The 19998-nt window shown below is 38.1% G+C and overlaps 2 protein-coding genes across 3 annotated transcripts in view; one reads left to right on the top strand and one right to left on the bottom strand.

The window, feature by feature from the left end:
• LOC134665770 (NAD(P)H-hydrate epimerase) overlaps window positions 1-19998 on the top strand; it is a 460493-nt gene that overhangs the window by 68998 nt on the left and 371497 nt on the right. The gene's annotated exons all lie outside the window — the stretch shown is intronic.
• LOC134666292 (uncharacterized) lies at window positions 13882-16103 on the bottom strand. 2 transcript variants are annotated; one of them, XM_063523444.1, is made up of 3 exons: window positions 14973-16103; window positions 14763-14890; window positions 13882-14287 (listed from the first exon to the last, which is right to left on the bottom strand). In XM_063523444.1, exons 1-3 carry the CDS (start codon window positions 15459-15461, stop codon window positions 13987-13989), a joined length of 918 nt encoding a protein of 305 aa, XP_063379514.1. In that variant the 5' UTR covers window positions 15462-16103; the 3' UTR covers window positions 13882-13986. The 2 variants fall into 2 exon arrangements, with proteins under 2 accessions (XP_063379514.1, XP_063379516.1); XM_063523446.1 differs by having other exon boundaries at window positions 13884-14890; window positions 14973-15843.

The raw sequence follows: 19998 nt of genomic DNA, 5'->3' as shown, positions 1-19998 counted from the left end.
ACAACTGGAAAACGGCCTGCCCTAACGCGGACTTGCCCATCACCCGCCATTCGCAACACCAATGGGACGAGCCGCTCTGTCTGCTGGTACGGGATAATCTGTACGAAACGTCAACCAGCACCACAGAGCGCGCTCGTCTCCTTGCTGCGACGAAATGGGAATCAGGCTCATGGTTGCAGGCCCTGCCATCAAAGAACCTGGGCACACTTCTCTCTACGAACACCTTCAGGACTTCTTTGTGTTTGCGCTTGGGGGTGGCTTGTGTGGCTCCTCATCTGTGCCAGTGCGGTGCAAACGTGACGCGTTTTGGTGTCCACGGTCTATCTTGTGCGAGAAGTGTCGGCCGTCTTTCACGACACGCGAGCCTAAACGACATCCTCCGCCGAGCTCTTGTCACGGCTGGGGTGCCGGCGGTTCTGGAACCGTCTGGTTTGGCCCGCGATGACGGGAAAAGACCGGACGGCATGACCCTCGTTCCCTGGAAGATGGGACGGCCTTTGGTTTGGGATGCCACATGCGTGGACACCCTTGCGCAGTCCCATCTTCCAGGAACATCTAACAGAGCCGGTGCGGCCGCCAACGCGGCTGAACACCTCAAGCGGCGCAAATATGCAGCCATTGATTCTGGCTGCATGTTTGAGCCGTTTGGGGTGGAAACCCTAGGGCCCTGGGGCTCTGGCGCCCACGGCATATTCGCCGAGCTGGCGAAGCGCCTCGTAGAGGCGACGGGTGACAAGAGGGCTGGCTCATACCTTGCGCAACGCATTGGTATTGCCGTCCAGCGCGGCAATGCCGCCAGCCTTCTTGGCACCCTGCCCCAAGGCACTGAACTGGAGCCAGTTTTTTATTTATAGGTTATTTTAGTTTAGTAGTTATTTTAATTGTAGCTTTATGTAGTTTTAATTTTAGTTTATAATTGTTTTTATTTTGTTTATATTAAATCTGTGTAATAATAAATATTTCACAAATATATAATTCTCATGAAAAAGTCAAACTTGAATGTAACTAAGTTCTTATTTTAAAAATTAAACATTACGTGATTGTATTCATATTCGACATCTGCAAGTCGTTAGATAGGTAGGTAATGTGAAATATTTTTGACTTTGATCGCAAGATTTTATCCCCGACCCCGGAAATATTTTATGCTAAAGGGGTTGCGTCAGGGGGAGGGGATGGGATACTAGTCTGCGTAAAGCACCATACTCAAGGGTATCATACTACATTCATTGAATGCTGGCTACAATTTGTTTGTCTTCCCCATACATTAGAACACAACTTGATCGAATCAGGTGGTACAGATCACTTATCGCCGGAGTCGTGACACTTAGTTCTTGGCCACATATATTATGTTTTGACATTAATATTAATAAGGGTAATCAAATTTATGATTTACTAAAGAAAAAAGGTCTCTTACTTTGAACATATTTTATATTTAGCGGCTTCCTAACCAAGTCGGTAGTTAGTACCTAGTTACCCGGGTTTTAATTCCGATAAGAACACTTATTTGCGTGTTTATTATCCAATGCTTCTAAGTTGGATGGTTTCTATTATTGAAGTATATGTAAACCGTAATCTAGTGCCCATAAGACAAGCCTCATTATAGGTACTTACTATCATGGGAGTAGGTCTATTTGTGTAAGGTAGTCCCGTAATATTTATTTAATTATTATTTTATAATATTTATTTATTTATGTTAGTCTTTCACAATATTTGAGACAAAGTCAATGGTAAGGTTTACTCGGGTAATTCTGAATGTCGAAAACTGCCGGATAATTCCGAAAAGAGACTTTTATTATGATGGAATTAAGGGTGATTTTCATCTGTATTTCGGAATTATCCGACATTCGGTATTACCCGAATACACTTAAATTTGATGAAATTATAATATTTATTCCGAATAATTTAAAATAAAACCAAATAGCTACTCCCACGCGACACATCAGCAATTAGTATAATTCTTTCGCCCGTTGAACAAAAAAGGGTATAAAATGAGGGCTAAATTTAATTATCAATTAGAACACTCAGTGATGAAGCACGCGGCAGTCACGTGCGTCGTAACGCTACGTCTTACGTAGGCGAACAACGCGCGAACGCGGCGCCTGACATTCGCGTGCAAATCGCGCCGCACCGCGTTCGCAACGAGATCGCTTACGTAGGACACTTCTATGGGCATCAAAGGATTGATTTCGCCGCGCCGCGCCGCGCCGCGTTCGCGCGTTGTTCGCCTACGTAAGACGTAGCGTAACAAGCCTGTGATCGTGAATCGTGATCACAAGTCTGTGATCATAAGTCTATGATTATGATCGTGATATGCGATGCGTGTTCGTGTCGCGTCAAAAGAGCAGCGCCGCTTTTAGCTTCGCCGGTGCGAAGAAAAGTTTTTTATTATTTGAAGCATTACTTGAAGCATTTTGGTTTAATGCGTAAAAAGCTGTAATCTGAATCCAACATTAATGTATAGGTACTTACTTATCAAATTCAATAATAATTAATTGAAAAATTGATAGAACCATAACGGATTAGCACTGATTGACTAGCAGTACTAGCACGTTATCTATTCGCGGATAAGCAAAGTAATATTTGGTATTAATGTATACGAGTAACCTACCTTTGTTAGTGCAATGCGTTTTCAAATAAGTGGTTGTACTTTTACTATTTATGAGCTTACACTCAAGAGCAATAAAACGGATCACGCTGCATAAAAATATCCGTACAAAGTATCGATAACTATACCTATGGGTAGGTATGATTTTGTATGCTAATTGCCTGATGGTAATCTAGATTTAAAGCCGTGATACACGATCACAAGACTTCTTAATGCGTTGTTAGCTCCTACGCAGTAGAAACTATATGTGCAATATCATTTATTAGAATTGTTTGTGTAGATATGTATGTTTGTTTAATATTGTTCCGTATTTCTGTAGACGAACGCACAAATACTATAGATCGTTTTTATAAAAAGCGTTTTTCAATTAAAAGACATGTCAAGATCGCTTTACCTTTTTTCTAATGTTAAAAAAACGAACTATAAGTAACCAATAGTCCTTAAGTACAACTAAGTTCCAATTTTTAACGTTGATTCTTAACGAACCTTTAAGATTTGTACTCGTTACATTTATTTTGGAGCTTAGATACTTACACTACTGCTCTTTCTATATCATAATTATACTCAACATAATTTAAAAAATACTTACTGCCGTATTCCAACTTCAAGATATTCACAAGAACGACACGTACTAGATACGTTATAGTTTAGATATAGACTAGTTCTCTTTTGCAGCGCAATTCGGGCAACTAATGTCACTTTTACGTTAGATAGAGTAAGATATCTATTGGATGTGAATTGGATCTCTAAGTCATATCCTGTGGAAATCGTTCAAGAGTATCTCCAGAATCGCGCAAATGTCAAATTTGACAGGTTACATCTTATACATATCGTTATCGTATCTTGGTGATGTCTAAAAGATATCTGATAGATATCTATTTCAAAATCCGAATCGGGCCCTTATGCTATATATTTTACTGGAACTAGAATTGGGACCATAGTTGTAAGTTGTGTACTAAAGTTACCTGATTTTACCGAAATCCGGGCAGCTACGGTTAATATTCTTTATCAGATTACTTAGTTCTGTATCAGCCCAAAATGCGTCGTCGTAGATATTTTTACTGCGCTTTCATTTATCTTCATTTAAGTGTTTGGGATAGTAGAAACAAATATGGGTGGATTTATTTCCTGATATGATATGTACAAGGTTAGTACCTACTCAATCAATCTACATTCAAACTCCATTCAAGATGTTACACGCGAGGGGTTCCAGGCTTCCTTAAGGAAGGCAATGAATCGGCCAGGATGGAGAGCACTACAGCACAGAGCGACTTATGGTGGTCACGACCCTCAGACATGAGGATTCGACTAGGAAGAAGAATCAATCTACAAACGCTACTAACGCTAGGGTTGTCCAGGTCGCACGGCACTCGAGTGCACTATTATAATTTGGACAGCCCTTGATCGCGACACCGTTCAGCACATATAAAGGTGCGTTTACATTCGGAATAATTTAATTTATATGAGTAATAAAATTATAGGTATCTTTCTGTACCTATGTATATAAATATTAAATTATGTATTGCATAACCGACTACAAAACTATTTACACAAACAATGTAAATACAAAAACGAATGTAATTATATGTGTAGGTACCTGATGTGTAGGTGTGCTTATTTTGGGTCTTTTAAACTTGGACACGCAAGCATATGGCTTTTGCATACCACAGAAAACGTGAAATTACTATTTTAAAAATGCAGAGCATACAACGACGGAGGACTTCTAACCGTTTCAAGTAATCAGGAACCAAAATAATAAGTATCCAACAATATCAAGTCATCAACGCTCTTAACAGCCCGATGCGCTTTCAAATTGGAGTCAAGCGTGATGACGTCACGTGACGTCACTGCCTCGTTATTCGCGACTCACTGACTCACTCACTGACTCGTGCGAGCCACGCGTATTCCTATTGTATTTGTTCCAAAATGGCGTATGTCGCGAGAACCGTAATGGAACATACGTCTCTTTAAATCTGATGAGTATTTTCTAGAGACACGCGTTTATACGAATATCATAAAGACGTATGTTGCTGGGAATCATAAGTAAGTTATAGCTTTTTAAGCTGGTTAGTATACCAAAAAGCGCCATGGGAGGTAAGTTCACCATTGTCATTTTAGAATTTTCGTTGTTTTATGCACGTACCTAATGTAATCAGAGTACATCACTGAGTGCTAAAGTTTTATTGTGTTGATTATTAATAGTGGTGAAATCGATAACAAAAGAAATCTGAGAATGAATGATTAGATTAATTAGGGAGTTAGTAGGTACCTAGAAAGTTATAATGAAGATAATATTTCTCCGGGCAGTCTAGCTGTATAAGTAAGAGCCTTGTTGCTATGTTTCGCGAATGGGAACTTGATACATTTCGTTGCAAACAAGCCTACTGCTGGCCTGATAACAGTTAATTTTTACATAAGGGCGCTTGCAACTCCAAATTTTAATATGCGTGCAGATTACCAGTATTTTAACAGGCTGTGCGAACTCCCTTTATTGAAAGCCCCTATATTGTTGCCTAGGCAGGTTGTACATTCCAAATACGAAGTGTTATACGAAATTTTTCGAAAAATGTACATAATGCACGAAAAATACATTGGGAAACAAAAAGGAAACCAAGAAACTGCTAAAATTATCACCCTTGCAGTTAGCTTTGCCGCATAAAAGGGTTATTATTTCTTCAATACGGTATCTAATCAGCTTACAGCATTGCTGATCACAGGATGCCGATACTAATAATACAGGCCTCGACGGCGCCATATTTTCCCGGCCGGTGGGCTCGAAAATTACTCGAATTAGACGTGTGAAACGATGCGTGATATTGCTATGCCATTTTAAACATAATGCGAAAGAAAATAAGGCTCAGGATTCAGTATTTAAACAGGCTTTACTTACTATATTGACTAGAATAAAATACTACCTTGAATTGAAAATACTAGTATCAAATATTCATATATTTTATACTGTTCCGACTATTCCGGTTATATGAAATCCGTTTAAAATGTTTCAAAACACTTATATTTAGTAACATGACTTTTTATTTTATTTACTTGTAACTATCTAAATATGCAATGTTATATAAAAATTCTATTAGCCGTATCTGAATCTGAATCTAAAAACCCAATTGGTTGTTAGGTAAGTCAATCAAAGTATTTATTTTCAGGCTACTTAGGCCCATAGATACATACCTTACAAACTAACATATATACAGGGTGTTTGGTACATCGTTTGCCAAATTAAAACGGCAGACAGGTTGAGTCATTTGCTATCTTCTCAGGCCTAGAAATTTTTGATTTGGCGCACATTTTTTTTTTCACTTCTATGCCAGTTTTTCGTAAAATTCAAATTTTTACTTGATTACTAGTAAAAAAAACCATGGCTAATTTTGTTTTTCTAGGCATGAGGAGATAGCAAATGACTCAACCTATCTGCCGTTTTAATTTGACAAACGATGTACCAAACACCCTCTATAAATACAATAATAAAAAACTTAAATACTAAAATATCATTTTCGTGACGCAGTTTTCTGTTGTGGTGTCACTTGCTCTGGTGTACGATAGTAAATACATATAATTATAGTATAGATGACAATACAATCATTTCAAATGATCATAGAGCATCGATCATCGAACTGATCTGATGATGAAGGCTTAGAGGGTTGGTGGAACTATTCATATATTTACATATTAGTCCCAACAATATAATGCATGAAATAGTTAAAACGAGTAAGTACAAAGATTACGTTCGGATGCTGACTGGGACATTACTCTTACCTTTGAAAGGGTACATTCGAATGGCAACTGCAGCGTTACTGTTGTGATATTACTGCTGCAGTTACCATTCTCTCTAAAAATAAGTGACGTTCGTAGCCGCATTACTGTCGGGACTAGACCGTTCTATCCGTCACTCATTAACACTATAAGGGTAACATTCCATTTCTAACCACAGCTGCACTACTACTATTTTACTATGGAAATTGACAAAGACAGCGACGCGTTCAGTACCGGTAGTGCAGCTGCGGTTAGAAATGGAATGTTACCATTAATATCATTATACAGTGACTGCGGCCGCGTCAAGGCTGCAGCAGTTATCTCGCAAGAGTATCGCAGTTGCCTTCCGAACGTCATCTTAAGACCGTATTCCAAGGCACGATGACAAAGGCAATAGACACCAAATGCTCGAGCGAGGCAAAGAAATGCGCATCAATCTTTTACGTCACAAAGAGCTTTTCTCCGGCCGCTTCAATAAATGCATCGCGTGACTAGCATGGTGGTTGCCAGTCATCACGACAAAAAGGATAATAAAATAAATATTTGGGGCAACCTTATACAGATCCAATTAGCTCCAAACTAAGCGACACTCAATGTTTATCAACCAGAAACGTCTGAAAGCGATACAATTTTTTTAATAAAGGAAAAATTGAGAGTTACTAGAAGCCTAATCTTAAATATATTTTTAAGCAAATCTGTTAGGTACTATTATAGGCAACGATTCGAATACTTAAGTAGATACATACTTCAATACATAATATAAATCATCCCTAATTCAGAAAAAAATATTAAAGAATAAAGGATGACTCACGTTAAACCGGGCCGTGTCCGGGCCGGAGCATCCGGCGCGACGTTTTCTATGGAAAGCATCACGTGATCTCCTGTCATGCCATAGAAAAGTAAGCGCCTGAAGCTCCGGCCCGGACACGGCCCGGTCTAACATGAGTCATCCTTAAAGACAAATAAATTAGGTATATTCGAACCCGGAACCTCCAGCTTCATAGGCAAGGTTTTTTTTTCTTTATAACTGACAAGTGCTACCAATATTGACTTTAGTTGTTAACAAGTTGTTTTTTGGATATAAAATCTTAGTATTGCAGTCATGCTAGGGCACGTGAGGTGCACTATAGTCGTACGCCGTATAAAAGATAAATTCTACTTGTTTTTATAACAGCTCAAGACATTGCTACTCTTGTACAAATAAAGATGGCCGCCTTAAACGACTTGAACGTAAACAATGGCTACTTAATAACATTGCTATAAGTAGAGTATTAGGTATAGGTATTAGGGTGTGTAACGTTTGTCTGTTTGAGGTCCAGGGAAGAATTAGGGGTAGTTTTTATCAATCATCGTCAGGCGTGGCTCACTCCGCGATTTCGTCGCTTTTCTACAGGTAGCTAAAAGTACATCCGTTCGACCCCAATTTTGGGGTTTGCCATAAGCCGCGCGTGGCGCTGTCGCCACCTAGCGGCCATATCTGTGCTGATCGTAACAGACGCGTTTTGTTAGAGAGTGAGTCTTCTGTATACCTAGTACTATTATTTATTCTGTGTCATCGTTACCATTTCACACAGAGTAAGTAATTAGGCAACTTCAAGAGGTTTTATATTTCAAAATTCTAAGAAAATTACACACCCTAGTAAATGTTCAAGCTATGTGATTTAAACTAGTAATGTCACATGCTTGCCAAATGCAATATAGAATTGAGCCCCAGCACAATACCGCGAGGATCGTAGGGGTGACGATAAGCGGCATTCGAGCAGCATGCACAATATGCACATACAGAATCATTGTGCAAGGGAATACCATGCGAAAAACGACGTACTTTTGCACCTTTCGCGCTAAATGCTAAATGATACGGTCGTGGAAATGTATTAATTATGTATTTCCTATTGAAAAATTAATGGCTACATGAAGTAGTTTAGTAACCGCGAGCGATATAAACCGTTAAATTATGTACGTACCTACATAATTTTCTTTCATGAGTAACTAATAACGGCCCGGTCTAGCGTAAGCCATCCTTTATTTATGCTTTAAATCAACTTTTGTGACTATAACTGCAGTCAGGCAAGTCCAATTTTAAGTTTTAAAATCACACACCAGTAGAGTGGGTGGAATTTTCATACTCAAATAACTAAAATGTATAGGTACATATTTCAAGTTATCTATATATCTACTCGTACCACATAAATCGGGTATGCGGGTCTTCTTTCATTACTGGACACAGCCTTGAGGAAAGTGAACTCAATAACAGTCAAAATTGGTTACTCGGAAATTTCCGCACAAACCGTTTCTCATAGCTCCCTAGTATAATTACGGCGAAATTCGGGAAATGAATTAGAGATTAACTAGATACGAGTATGAAATAGCCCAATATTATTGCGGCACGATGCGATGTAAGCGCCAGCCGTCTGGTACCTTTTGCCGTGGAAAGTCACATATCTTTACTATTTCTTATCTAGTGAATCTCTAATTCATTTCCCGAATCGAGCCGTTAGACCCGCCAGCAACACCTCTGAGTTTTGACTCGCGACAAATTAAATCAATTACTCCGGCTTTGTCCGCAAATGCCTCCATTTGTTGCCTTTTTTATTTGCCTTTGTGCTTTAACAATGCCAATTTCGTCTGTTTGTCCATGGTATGGAAGGTAGAGATGAGGAAAACAATCTTCATGTATTAAAAAGTGTCCCTCAAAAACATTAAATAGGCCGCGCCGCGGCGCCACTGTGCATCGTGAACCAATTATTGACGGTCTTTTAGCCTTGTCGGTAGTGACCCCGCTTATGAAGCAGGAGGTCCCGGGTTCGAATCCCGATAAGAGTATTTATTAGCTTTTTATTATTTGTATTTGTAGGTATTTAATACCAATATATAAATTAATATTGATATACATATGTAAGTTGAAAAAGATAGAGAACAGAAATTGTGATGACCAGCATCACTGGAGGAGGCCTTCACCCTCACAGGAGGGGTTGTTGCAGAATAAATTACAAGAAAAAAATATAATTACTTACTACTTATTACATAACCAAGCATAATAGAACATTGATTTGAGGAATATTAAATATTATTGTAATACTAAACCTAATGTAAATTTAAGTTTATAATATTGTGTTTGTTTTACCGGCGAGAAATAAAAGGCTCTTTTTTGTTTTTCGTTTTTAATATTAATATAAAAGTAAAATATAAAAACACTTACAAAACAAAAAAAAAACACCCGAACACATTTTTATATATGTATAATGTAGTGGCGGATTTGCAGTCTTTGCCGCCCTAGGCCCCAGGCCCTGTAGTCGCCCCTTTCTCAACACCCATCATATTGACTACATTTTGAGTTATTTCTTGTTAACATCAGCGAATGTTTTGTCACAATTTGCCTGCATCTGACCCTTGATCCAGTCTCTAGGTGTTGGTCGAGACTCTTCGCTATGAGACCGTCCGCTGAGACGACTATCGCAACAATGATCGTCGAGTCAACATCCCACATGGCGGTAATCTCGTATATAAAGTATTACTTACCTAAGTATCACTAGTGAGATTGAGTTGGAAATCAAAACCTGAGTGTGCGCGCTGCGCGGTAGTTTTCAGCGAATGCGAGTTCTTAGTTCGGGGCGAACTATTAGTAATTAAGACAATAACTTGACATTTTTCCTATTCATTTTAGTTTTGGTTTTGGCTGCGGCGTAACGTTTATTTTTATATTTTGCCAGAAAGTGGGCTCGCATAACCACGTACATATCGATAACATTTTTTAATATATGTTTGAAATGGTCGACACATCCAACTTTTATCAATGCTCCTTTTAGTCATTCTTGCGTAATTTCACTGATCGTCTCCATATTGGTTAAAGCTTTGCTTATTACTCTTAACATACATTTCTCTATCATTTTGGTCAGATTGAATAGGTCGTCACTAGCATAAATTAACCCGCCGTATAAATCCATTTTATCGATTACGTCGTTTCTCACTAACAGTTTTCCCTCATTAGGACTCATTTGTATGAGTTTTAAACAATTATTTCATTTTACGATTTTTCGCAATTTGCGGACGATGTACCCAGCAATGTAAGACTGAACCGCGTCACTGGTTTACAGCCTCGTTGTAATCATGGTCTTCATAACCATGAATCAATGGTTACCAGATCCTTCGCTCCTAGTAAGTTCTTCAGCAAATCCTTGCCGGAAACATTACAACCGGGCGTATTAGGGAAAAACGAGACGCCAATCGGTAAACTTGTGCAAAAATTTTGGGATCAGGGTGATCGTTTCCTCCACACGAATATCTCATGACGGAAAAAAATCCGAGACGACTATCGCAACAATGATCGTCGAGTCAACATCCCACGTGGCGGTAATCTCGTATATAAAGTATTAGTAGGTATCACTAGTGAGATTGAGTTGGAAATCAAAACCTGAGTGTGCGCAGTAGTTTTCAGCGAATACGAGTTCTTAGTTCGGGGCGAACTACTAGTAATTAAGACAATAACTTGGCATTTTTCCTGTTCATTTTAGTTTTGGTTTTGGCTGCGTCGTAACGTTTATTTTCATATTTTGCCAGAAAGTGGGCTCGCATAACTACGTACATATCGATAATTTTTTTGATACTTGTTTGGAATGGTCGGCACATCCAACTTTTATCAATGTTTCTTTTTGTAATTCTTGCGTAATTTCACTGATCGTCTCCATATTGGTTAAAGCTTTGCTTATTGCTCTTAACACACATTTCTCTATCATTTTGGTCAGATTGAATAGATCGTCACTAGCATAAATTAACCCGCCGTATAAATCCATTTTATCGATTACGTCGTTTCTCATTAACATTTTTCCCTCATTGGGACTCATTTGTATGAGTTTCAAACAATTATTGCATTTTACGATTTTTCGCAATTTGCGGACGATGTACCCAGCAATGTAAGACTGCACCGCGTCACTGGTGACAGCCTCGTTGTAGTCATGGTCTTCATAACCATCAATCAATGGTTCACCATTATCTAGTATATGGTCGAGGCTTTCCAGCCATGCTTGCTTAGCCTCGTTTGAACCAGTTACCATATCCTTTGCTCCTAGTAAGTTCTTCAGCAAATCTTTGCCGGAAACGTTACAACCTTTCGGAGGGCGTATTAGGGAAAAACAAGACGCCAATCGGTAAACTTGTGCAAACATTTTGGGATCAGGGTGATCGTTTCCTCCACACGAATATCTCATGACGGAGAAAAATCTCTGAAAACAAGTCAAAATTATTATTCAATAAAAAATATAGGACCTCGGGTTTCAAACTATCTCCATAATTTTATCTAAATTGGTTCAGCGGTTTAAGCGTGAAGAGGTAACAGACACACTTTTGCATTTATAATAGTACTAATATTTGTATGGCTATGTTCGTTTTTTTAGCATTAGAAAGAAGGTAAGCGATAAAAAACGTCCACAGCCCAAAGTTACGCCTCATTTCAAAAGAATTAAACCCAAAAACACCAGGCAGAAATATATTGATGGGTACATTAAGTATATGGACTAGGTAGGAACTGTATCCTAAAAAAATATGTGCCACCTGTCATGCTTAACGGAGCTCTCTTAGACAGAGTACAGAGTTTCAAGTACCTAGGGCATATTGTTACTGCGGACCTCAAGGATGATGTGGATATGGAGCGGGAGCGGAGGGCGTTGTGCGTAAGGGCGAACATGTTGGCTCGCAGGTTTGCTCGTTGTAGTAGTGACGTGAAGATAACGCTTTTCAAAGCGTACTGCACGTCGCTGTACACGTGTGGCCTGTGGGCGGACTACACGCAAAGAGCGTACAACGCGCTCCGCGTCCAGTACAATAACGCATTCAGGGCGGTGTTGGGGCTGCCCCGCTACTGTAGCGCTTCGGGCATGTTCGCGGGGGCCCACACGGCCTGTTTCCACGCCACCATGCGCGTGCGCGCAGCTGCGCTGGTGCGGCGCGTGCGGGCCAGCGCCAACACTGTCCTGGCGATGATCGCAGATCGGCTTGACTGTCCTTATATTGTGCACTGTTGCAACAGGCATGTAAGGACAGGTGTAGGTTAGTTTTGTATGTATTGTTGTGTTTTTGTGTATATATTGTATATCATTATTCTTTAATGTGATTTGTAAATTTTTAAATTTTATTGTTAATTTTAGTAGATTATATTTAAATGTAATGTTATTATGTCGACGACCTTTTGTATTATTTTTTTTCGCGGCTTCAAAACATGATCTCACGGCATTTTGAAATTCTTCAGGTAGTTTTGAAATAGATGCTTGTACTACGGTATCCGATTTCTTTGCACACTGCGCCTTAGCCAAGGAAATTTTCTCTCTTAATTGGATATTCTGCAATTATATGAACGGTCGATATGAAATTCGTTACTCAAGTAGGTACAATGTATAAAGTTATAAGCCGACAAGATATTGTAGTAATTAAAATGTGGCAACATCGTAGTGTCGTCCCGTTTTCTTAGATTGATTTGAAAGGGACGACACTACGATGTTGCCACTTTTTAATTTCTACAATTTCTTGTTGGTCTATAAGCGGGTGTGCGAATAAAAAACAACAGCTAAGTAAAGTGGTATCCAGACGGGACTGATCAAATCGGTTGATTTTATCAGAAATGAAATTGGCGTCAATCTCTAATTTTAGATTTATGGTGATATTAGAGCCCTCTACATTGAAAAAATCCAGAAATGGTATCCAGACTGGTCTCACAAATTGGTATTCTTGCATCTGCACTTCATTTTATCGGTAATATCGGTCATTATCGGCGGTTGAATTCGGCGAGCCAAATTGGTATTTGCATCCGCACTTCGATCCTGATTCGATCGGGCAATTGAATCAGATTGGCGAAAAATTTACTAATCTGGATACGCCTTAAGGGACTTCGAAATGATTTCGAAAAATATGTATGAAAACTTCTTGCTCAAGTTTCTTTTTGTATTATTTTACGTCTTCAATTATACAAATACAGTATATTATAGCGTCGCCTAGTACGCATAGTACAACTTTTGCTTAGTTTGGGGCTAGGTTGACCTGTGTAAAGGCCAGTACACAATGGGCCAGCGTGGGCCAGTCTGGGGGACGCATTTATGCGTTAGAGGGAGCAAGTGATATTGCTACCTCATTCTACCGCATGGCAGCGTCCCTTGGCCTGGCCGGCGCTGGCCCATTGTGTACAGGGGCCTTTAGATGTTCCCTAATATTTATTTATTTAATATGTTTTTGATAAAAAGCCGTAACAGACTACCGCACCATACCGCGACTTTAGTGCGGTGCGGCGCACGTATCGATAGTCGTAAGGTGGTCGCCGTACGTGCATTAAGAGCCCCCTCCAGACTATGCGCGTGAATCGCGGGCGAAGCCGCGAACGCGAGTGTGGAGTCCAGAACGCAGACCTGCGAAATCGACTCCACACTCGCGTTCGCGGCTTCGCCCGCGATTCACGCGCATAGTCTGGAGGGGGCTAAGGATGTAGCTATAATTTGGAGCGTGAAAGAGATATTTTAACCGCACCATCAAGGTCGTGGCGCGGTGCGGTAGTCTGTTACGGCTTTAATGCCGGCTACATACGTAACGATAAATCGTTGCGATAAAACTGTGCAGTCCGATTGTCCGATTGTCGATTATCGTAACGATTTGTCATACACACGGTTCGATTTATCTGCACAGTCGGACTGCACAGTTTTATCGCAACGATTTATCGTTACGTATGTAGCCGGCATAAGACTTACCGTCCTCTTCAGACGCTTGCATTTATGTACAAGATTTGAAGCGCGCCGTTTAGCTTCTGCCATTTTTTGTAATAGAGTTGAAGTGGAATTACGGTTCTGCAAACGATTTCGTAATATTCGACAAGATTTACATCTTGGGTACTGTTGATTTCTTTCGTAAGTATCATCACCAATAATCACACCTTTACAAAATCTGAAAATTGATGTAATTATATATTAGATAAATTCGTTTTTATCTTTTATTATTCTCCTGTACCATTGTTTATGTATAAATAGTGCTTTAATCTACAGGTACCTACATAATAAGGGTTCTTAAAATACACATAAAAGTCGAGTTTTAATAGGATAGGTTCAAGAATTAAGACCTATTTAATGTACCGTTACATACAATATTTTTAATGACAAAAATGTTAAATAAAATCAAAGTTATTAGGCTTACGAGTTATCCTTTTATTTTAAATACAACTGTTACATTATGGTATATATATTCATAAGACGACTGCAAACAGTTGTATTATCGCCTACACCCATAGTACAAGCTTTGGGGCTAGGTTCCTCGTATTCGAAATGAAAAGTAGAGTGTTTAACTCGGGTGAATGGCATCATTTTAGCCTCGGACTATACTCTCACTGCGTTCATCCCTTGGTTAACAATCTACCAAAACTTACTTATTGTCGTCAATCTGAGTACCAACGCACAAAAGCCATCTTTCAACCGATTTTAAGTAATCGTAGGTGTTGTCATATGAATTAATTTTCTCCTTTAGTGGCAATTGTTCATTATTGGGAAAAATTACCTGCAATTAAATAGCAATTATGTTTCGTTACAAATTCAAATCATGCCAACCGAATTTTATTGTTACATTAATAAACACTTACAGTGACAGTTAGATCATCGTTTAAACGTATATGATGTTTAATCTTCTGAGTTTTTGGATCCATTCGCATAAATTCCAGCCCATTAGGATTTTCTGCATGTAGCCAAAAAGGCGGCAACAACGAAAATGCCCGAAACTTACTTTTAAAATTCTCTATTGGATTAATTGTTACATTAGTATCCTGATATTGACTAAACAATGGTTCCGCAAAGTCCTGTTGTATCATTTCATAATCCATTAAATTATTAGAATCATTTTGATCTTCTGATAATTCCTGTTGCTCGGCATTGATTTGTTGTTGCTGCTCGTCCTTAGGTTGATTGGGGTATGGTTCGAAAGATTCCTCTATGTGAATAGTATTGGCTTGGAGTTCATGTTCGGGAATGGGAATAAACTGATGCTCAATCGTGGGCACAGCTTCTTCCTTAAGCGTTTTTCTTTGTGTAGGAATATATTTGAGCTCTCCTTTAATAGTTAACTTTTCGTACATATTTATATTTTCTTCTTTAAAATGAAGATGGCAAATATAATCATTTGCTTTTAATGCAATTCCTAACGACTTTTTCCAACTTTCTAACCGTGCCGGAGTCTGAGAATTAATAGAAAAATGAAGAATTGTTGAAGTGAAATTGTGAATTTTATAAGAAAAATATAAAAATCACAATATAATATTTTATTAAATAACTAGCGACCGGCTTCGCACTATAGTTCGTTTTTTTTTAGCATTAGAAATTAGGTAAACAATCTTGATGTGTCTTTTAATTGAAAAACACATTTTAAAAATAAGTTACGGCAAATATGTAACAATTATGAATCTAATACGATCATTTATATTCTTCTGCTTTCATCAGTAATAGTTTTTGAATTTTAAAAAGCGTTTTTCAATTAAAAAACATGTCAAAATCGCTTACCTTCTTGCAAGTTCTTTCTAATGCTAAAAAAAACGAACTATAGTCAACAAATTATATACGTAAACCTTCCTCAAGAATCACTCTATTGATACATGAAAATCGAACTGAAACCGTCCAGTAGTTTGTTTATCGCAAAGATACATTCAAACCCACGAACAGACAGTCGCGGCGGGGGACTTTGTTTTATAAGGTGTAGTGAAAATTACATACTTACCGTTGGTTGGAAAAAAGATACGGATTTCGTAACATTTTTCTGTTTTTTCCTCTTACGCCCACTTTGGCAACTGTTTACGATGCAAACTTTTCCCATTTTTACTATAGAAAATATATCCTATAGCGGTGGATTTGCCCTAAAGCCCCACATTCACACTCCTACCTTGTAGGCCGCCTCGTAGTCCACGTCGTTGGGTAGGATTGTGTATGGGGGTTGCGGACTACGAGTCGTCCTACCGTTTAGCCGTTTGTAGGACGGCTCGTAGTCCGCAACCCCCATACACAATCCTACCCAACGAGGCGGACTACGAGGCGGCCTACAAGGTAGGAGTGTGAATGTGGGGCTTAAGGCCTGGTAAGCCCAGGCCCGAGGTGGCTAGATAACAGAGGTGGCAGTCTATATGATGCGTACTGAGACAGGGACGGCTAGTTTTACTGCACAAGGAAATCCTAAATTAAATAAATCACTTTATGAAAATTTTTAATAAAATTTCAAAAAACTGACAGCGCACTTCACTCAGTCAATAAGGTCTAAATTCATGTTAGTTCCCGGTGCTACCTACTAGCGCCACCGGAGAGATTTCGAACTATTCTTTATACTGACAGCTGGACACTTTTACAACCGTCTTATCATAAAAGATAGCTCTCCTTTACTTCTACACTCCATAGTCCATGGGATTGTTTTGAGAGATGTCTTAATTAAGGTTGAGGTTTGAGGTCTTATGTTATGAAGTTTATCTATGCCAAAAAATACATTTTTAGGACGTACACAGGTCCTTCATATTTGTGATAAGTTGATAACATTCATGTCTTTATTTTAATCTATGTACTCGTAGTATTTAACGATAGTAAAGCATAAAATCTAGAGGGATTTTTTGTGTTGCAAATTATGTATAATAAGTTACCTACATAATTTGCAACATTAAAAATTCCCTATACCTTATTCCGTCTATGGACCAGTCATTTTCCAATTTCATCAACACCATAGATATCTACGGTACTAATGAGTTTATCGATCAAATTATGTCATTGTATTTATATAGTCACTTCATTTGCATAAGTATAAACTGAATTGAAGTCTTCATTTGAAACGTTTCCTCGGCACAAGAAATCTGAATAGCAAGAATTTTTGTTTGAACCTTTAGCCGATTTTTTTCTATTTTCGATTACAAAGAATCGCCCATAAAACTAAATCCCGACATTTTTTAACTTTTCTCTCCAAATGAAACGTTCCAAACAGAATGGAGGGCGCTGAATAAAATGAAAACAAAGCATCAATTTGTGAGGCGACGTGACAGATGCCATTTCCCGCGAAAAAACAAAAAGTCGAATTAAATCAATAGAATGCGGCTGTTTGAGCATTCCTGCGCCTAACTTAAATGAAGTGGCGATTAAAAAGTTAGATAAGTTTACAATCGAGTTGGCTGTGGCCTAGTTTTGAAGAATTTAAGTAGGAACAGAGTTTCTTGTTTAATGTTGCTGTTGTTGTGAACACTCACGCACGATATTTGCTTTAGAATACATTTAAAAATGATAATATATGTTGCGTACTTTTGAAGTTCTAGTTCTATAGATATTTAGTTTATGAGTTTCTATATCGGCCAGCTAATTCTTATTGTCTCTTTTTGGGACTAGGTACCTTCATATTTCTGCGGTCAACAGTGGCTATCTTTGTGGTCAGCTACGAACTTAGCGTACAGGATTTAAATGCTATTTTAACATTTTCAACAGTATTAAGGAAACCGTTTTCGCCCAAAACGTTGCCAAGCATTCCCGTAAATACACAATATAAACAGACTCTGCAATTTATTGACTTTACCAAGATGTTGAGATGTCATGATACCTTATAAACTTATACATATTATGGTAGTCAAAAATCTTCGGACTGTAGGTAAAATAACAACTGACGGACATAAGCCTCACCCAAGGACCTCCTCAACTAATGATGTGTACTGCCATTATCCAACGGTTCCCTTCAATCTTGATCAAAACTGAATATCTAACCTCAGTTAAAAAAAAACCGGAATGGCGCCTTTATAATAAGAGAAAATAAGAATGAGCGTGTAGCCTGAAATATAAAGTATAGTGCAGATACTGATTGTATAAATACATATATTGCGGCAAATACTGTTTTGAAAAGCTTTTAGAAACCAGTCTTACCAACAAACAGACCAACTATTTATTACACTAGCTTGGTTACAAAAATAAAACCTAGAAACGTATACGATTTTCCAGTGAAACAAAATGGATATAGCTACCTCTAAGCGTGTACGATTTCGAAGTAAAATAAAACTCTACTTTTATTTCTTGTGTATATAATTTCTTTTCAAGCCCATAAACATCTTGGAAACTATTTGAAACACGAAGGATAAAGGAAGATAAATTATTGATTCATTGACAGTATGCACTGTATATTTCATTGGCAGTTCCACTGTTTCAGGGGGAAATAAATTACGAAAGGCAGTCGCTCTCTTAGCATAATCTCATTAATCTAGAATCCAATACTGTTTCAGATAACATCGCGAAAGAAAGACGAGGCAAGGACCTGTCGGCGCCGGACAGACTGGCTTTAACATCAGCACTTATTCACGATGCATACTGTCAATAAAACTGATGGGTTTTCTTCTGTTTCCTGTGTTAATTATGTGCTACTGCAGGATCAAGAAATGATGATTTTAGAGAGAGTTCATGTCGTACGTGCAATTATTAATATGTGAATTTATTTTACATATACACGGTCTACATCTTCCTATTGTACATTTAATCAACAATGGCGGTCAGAAAGCTGTGTCACGGCGCGACCGTGGATTGTCTACGGACAAATGTTTTATTAACCGATGGTTTTAAATAACAACGACGAAATTGTAAGAGTATTTTACTATCAATGAATGGTTACGATGATTCATCAAAAAAATTATCCGACTTTTGACGTTATGTATTTGTAAAACTTAAGAAACTAACTTAAAAAAATACGTATAAGTGTGATATATAAATAAATTATCAAATAAACCCCTAATTACATATCAGTGTGACAAAATCGAATTTTTCATTTTATTAATAATTTGTTATGAGCAGCGTCAATCTTTACTGACAGTATGAGGCGGTTTTTATCACTCAAACACTTGTTATTAGCTGTTGAAGTCTTGTCTGACGGGACTTTTTGCCATTAAGATTGGCTGCGAATTCTTAGAATAAAATTGTACCTTAGGATGTACATAGTAACGCTTTGTGATACAGTTGATGGCATACTTAGCAAGGAAATACTTTTATTTGGCAGAATTATACTCGTACTTGGCTCTGTACCAAATTCAGCAAGTGATTTTTATTCAAAGTTACCTAAGTATATTGACATTGACAATCGTGATCGTACTTACTTATCTATTAAAAAAATTGCAACTGGTAAGTAGTTACCTACTTGATGCAGATGCGACAACCAATTTTAACCAGAATAAACTAAAAGGATAAGGAATAAGAATGCAAATATGAGATGGGATTCGGAATACTTGTGATTACATATTTTCAAATATTTTACTTAAACTAACTTAACAGGTTACAGACTGAACTGGAATAAATTTATTGCAAAAAAATAAATACTTATCAGCAAAACCCAAATATTTATATTTGCACCACCAAACTCCAAAATTTAAATTTATTAAAGTAGTAATTAAACTCGTATCCCTCTTACAGCCTGTCTAAACATTTCAGAAATCCATTGGCAACCTATTTAATTAACTTTGAATGCCTCATCGTCCTTTTATCTGCCCCGGAAATTCCGATTCGTCCAATTCATCCGTCACATTTTTAGATTAGTTGGCGCGTGTAAAAGGTCCTTTATTCTGCTTTTGATTACCGACTGAAATCATCTGCCTATGCCGTAGATATCAAAAATGATAGATGCGGACA

This window comes from Cydia fagiglandana, chromosome 7 (genome assembly GCF_963556715.1).
Source record: "Cydia fagiglandana chromosome 7, ilCydFagi1.1, whole genome shotgun sequence".
Taxonomy (NCBI): Eukaryota; Metazoa; Arthropoda; class Insecta; order Lepidoptera; family Tortricidae; genus Cydia; species Cydia fagiglandana.
The sequence above is the reverse complement of the archived record's forward strand: the minus strand, read 5'-3'. Positions and strand labels throughout refer to the sequence as shown.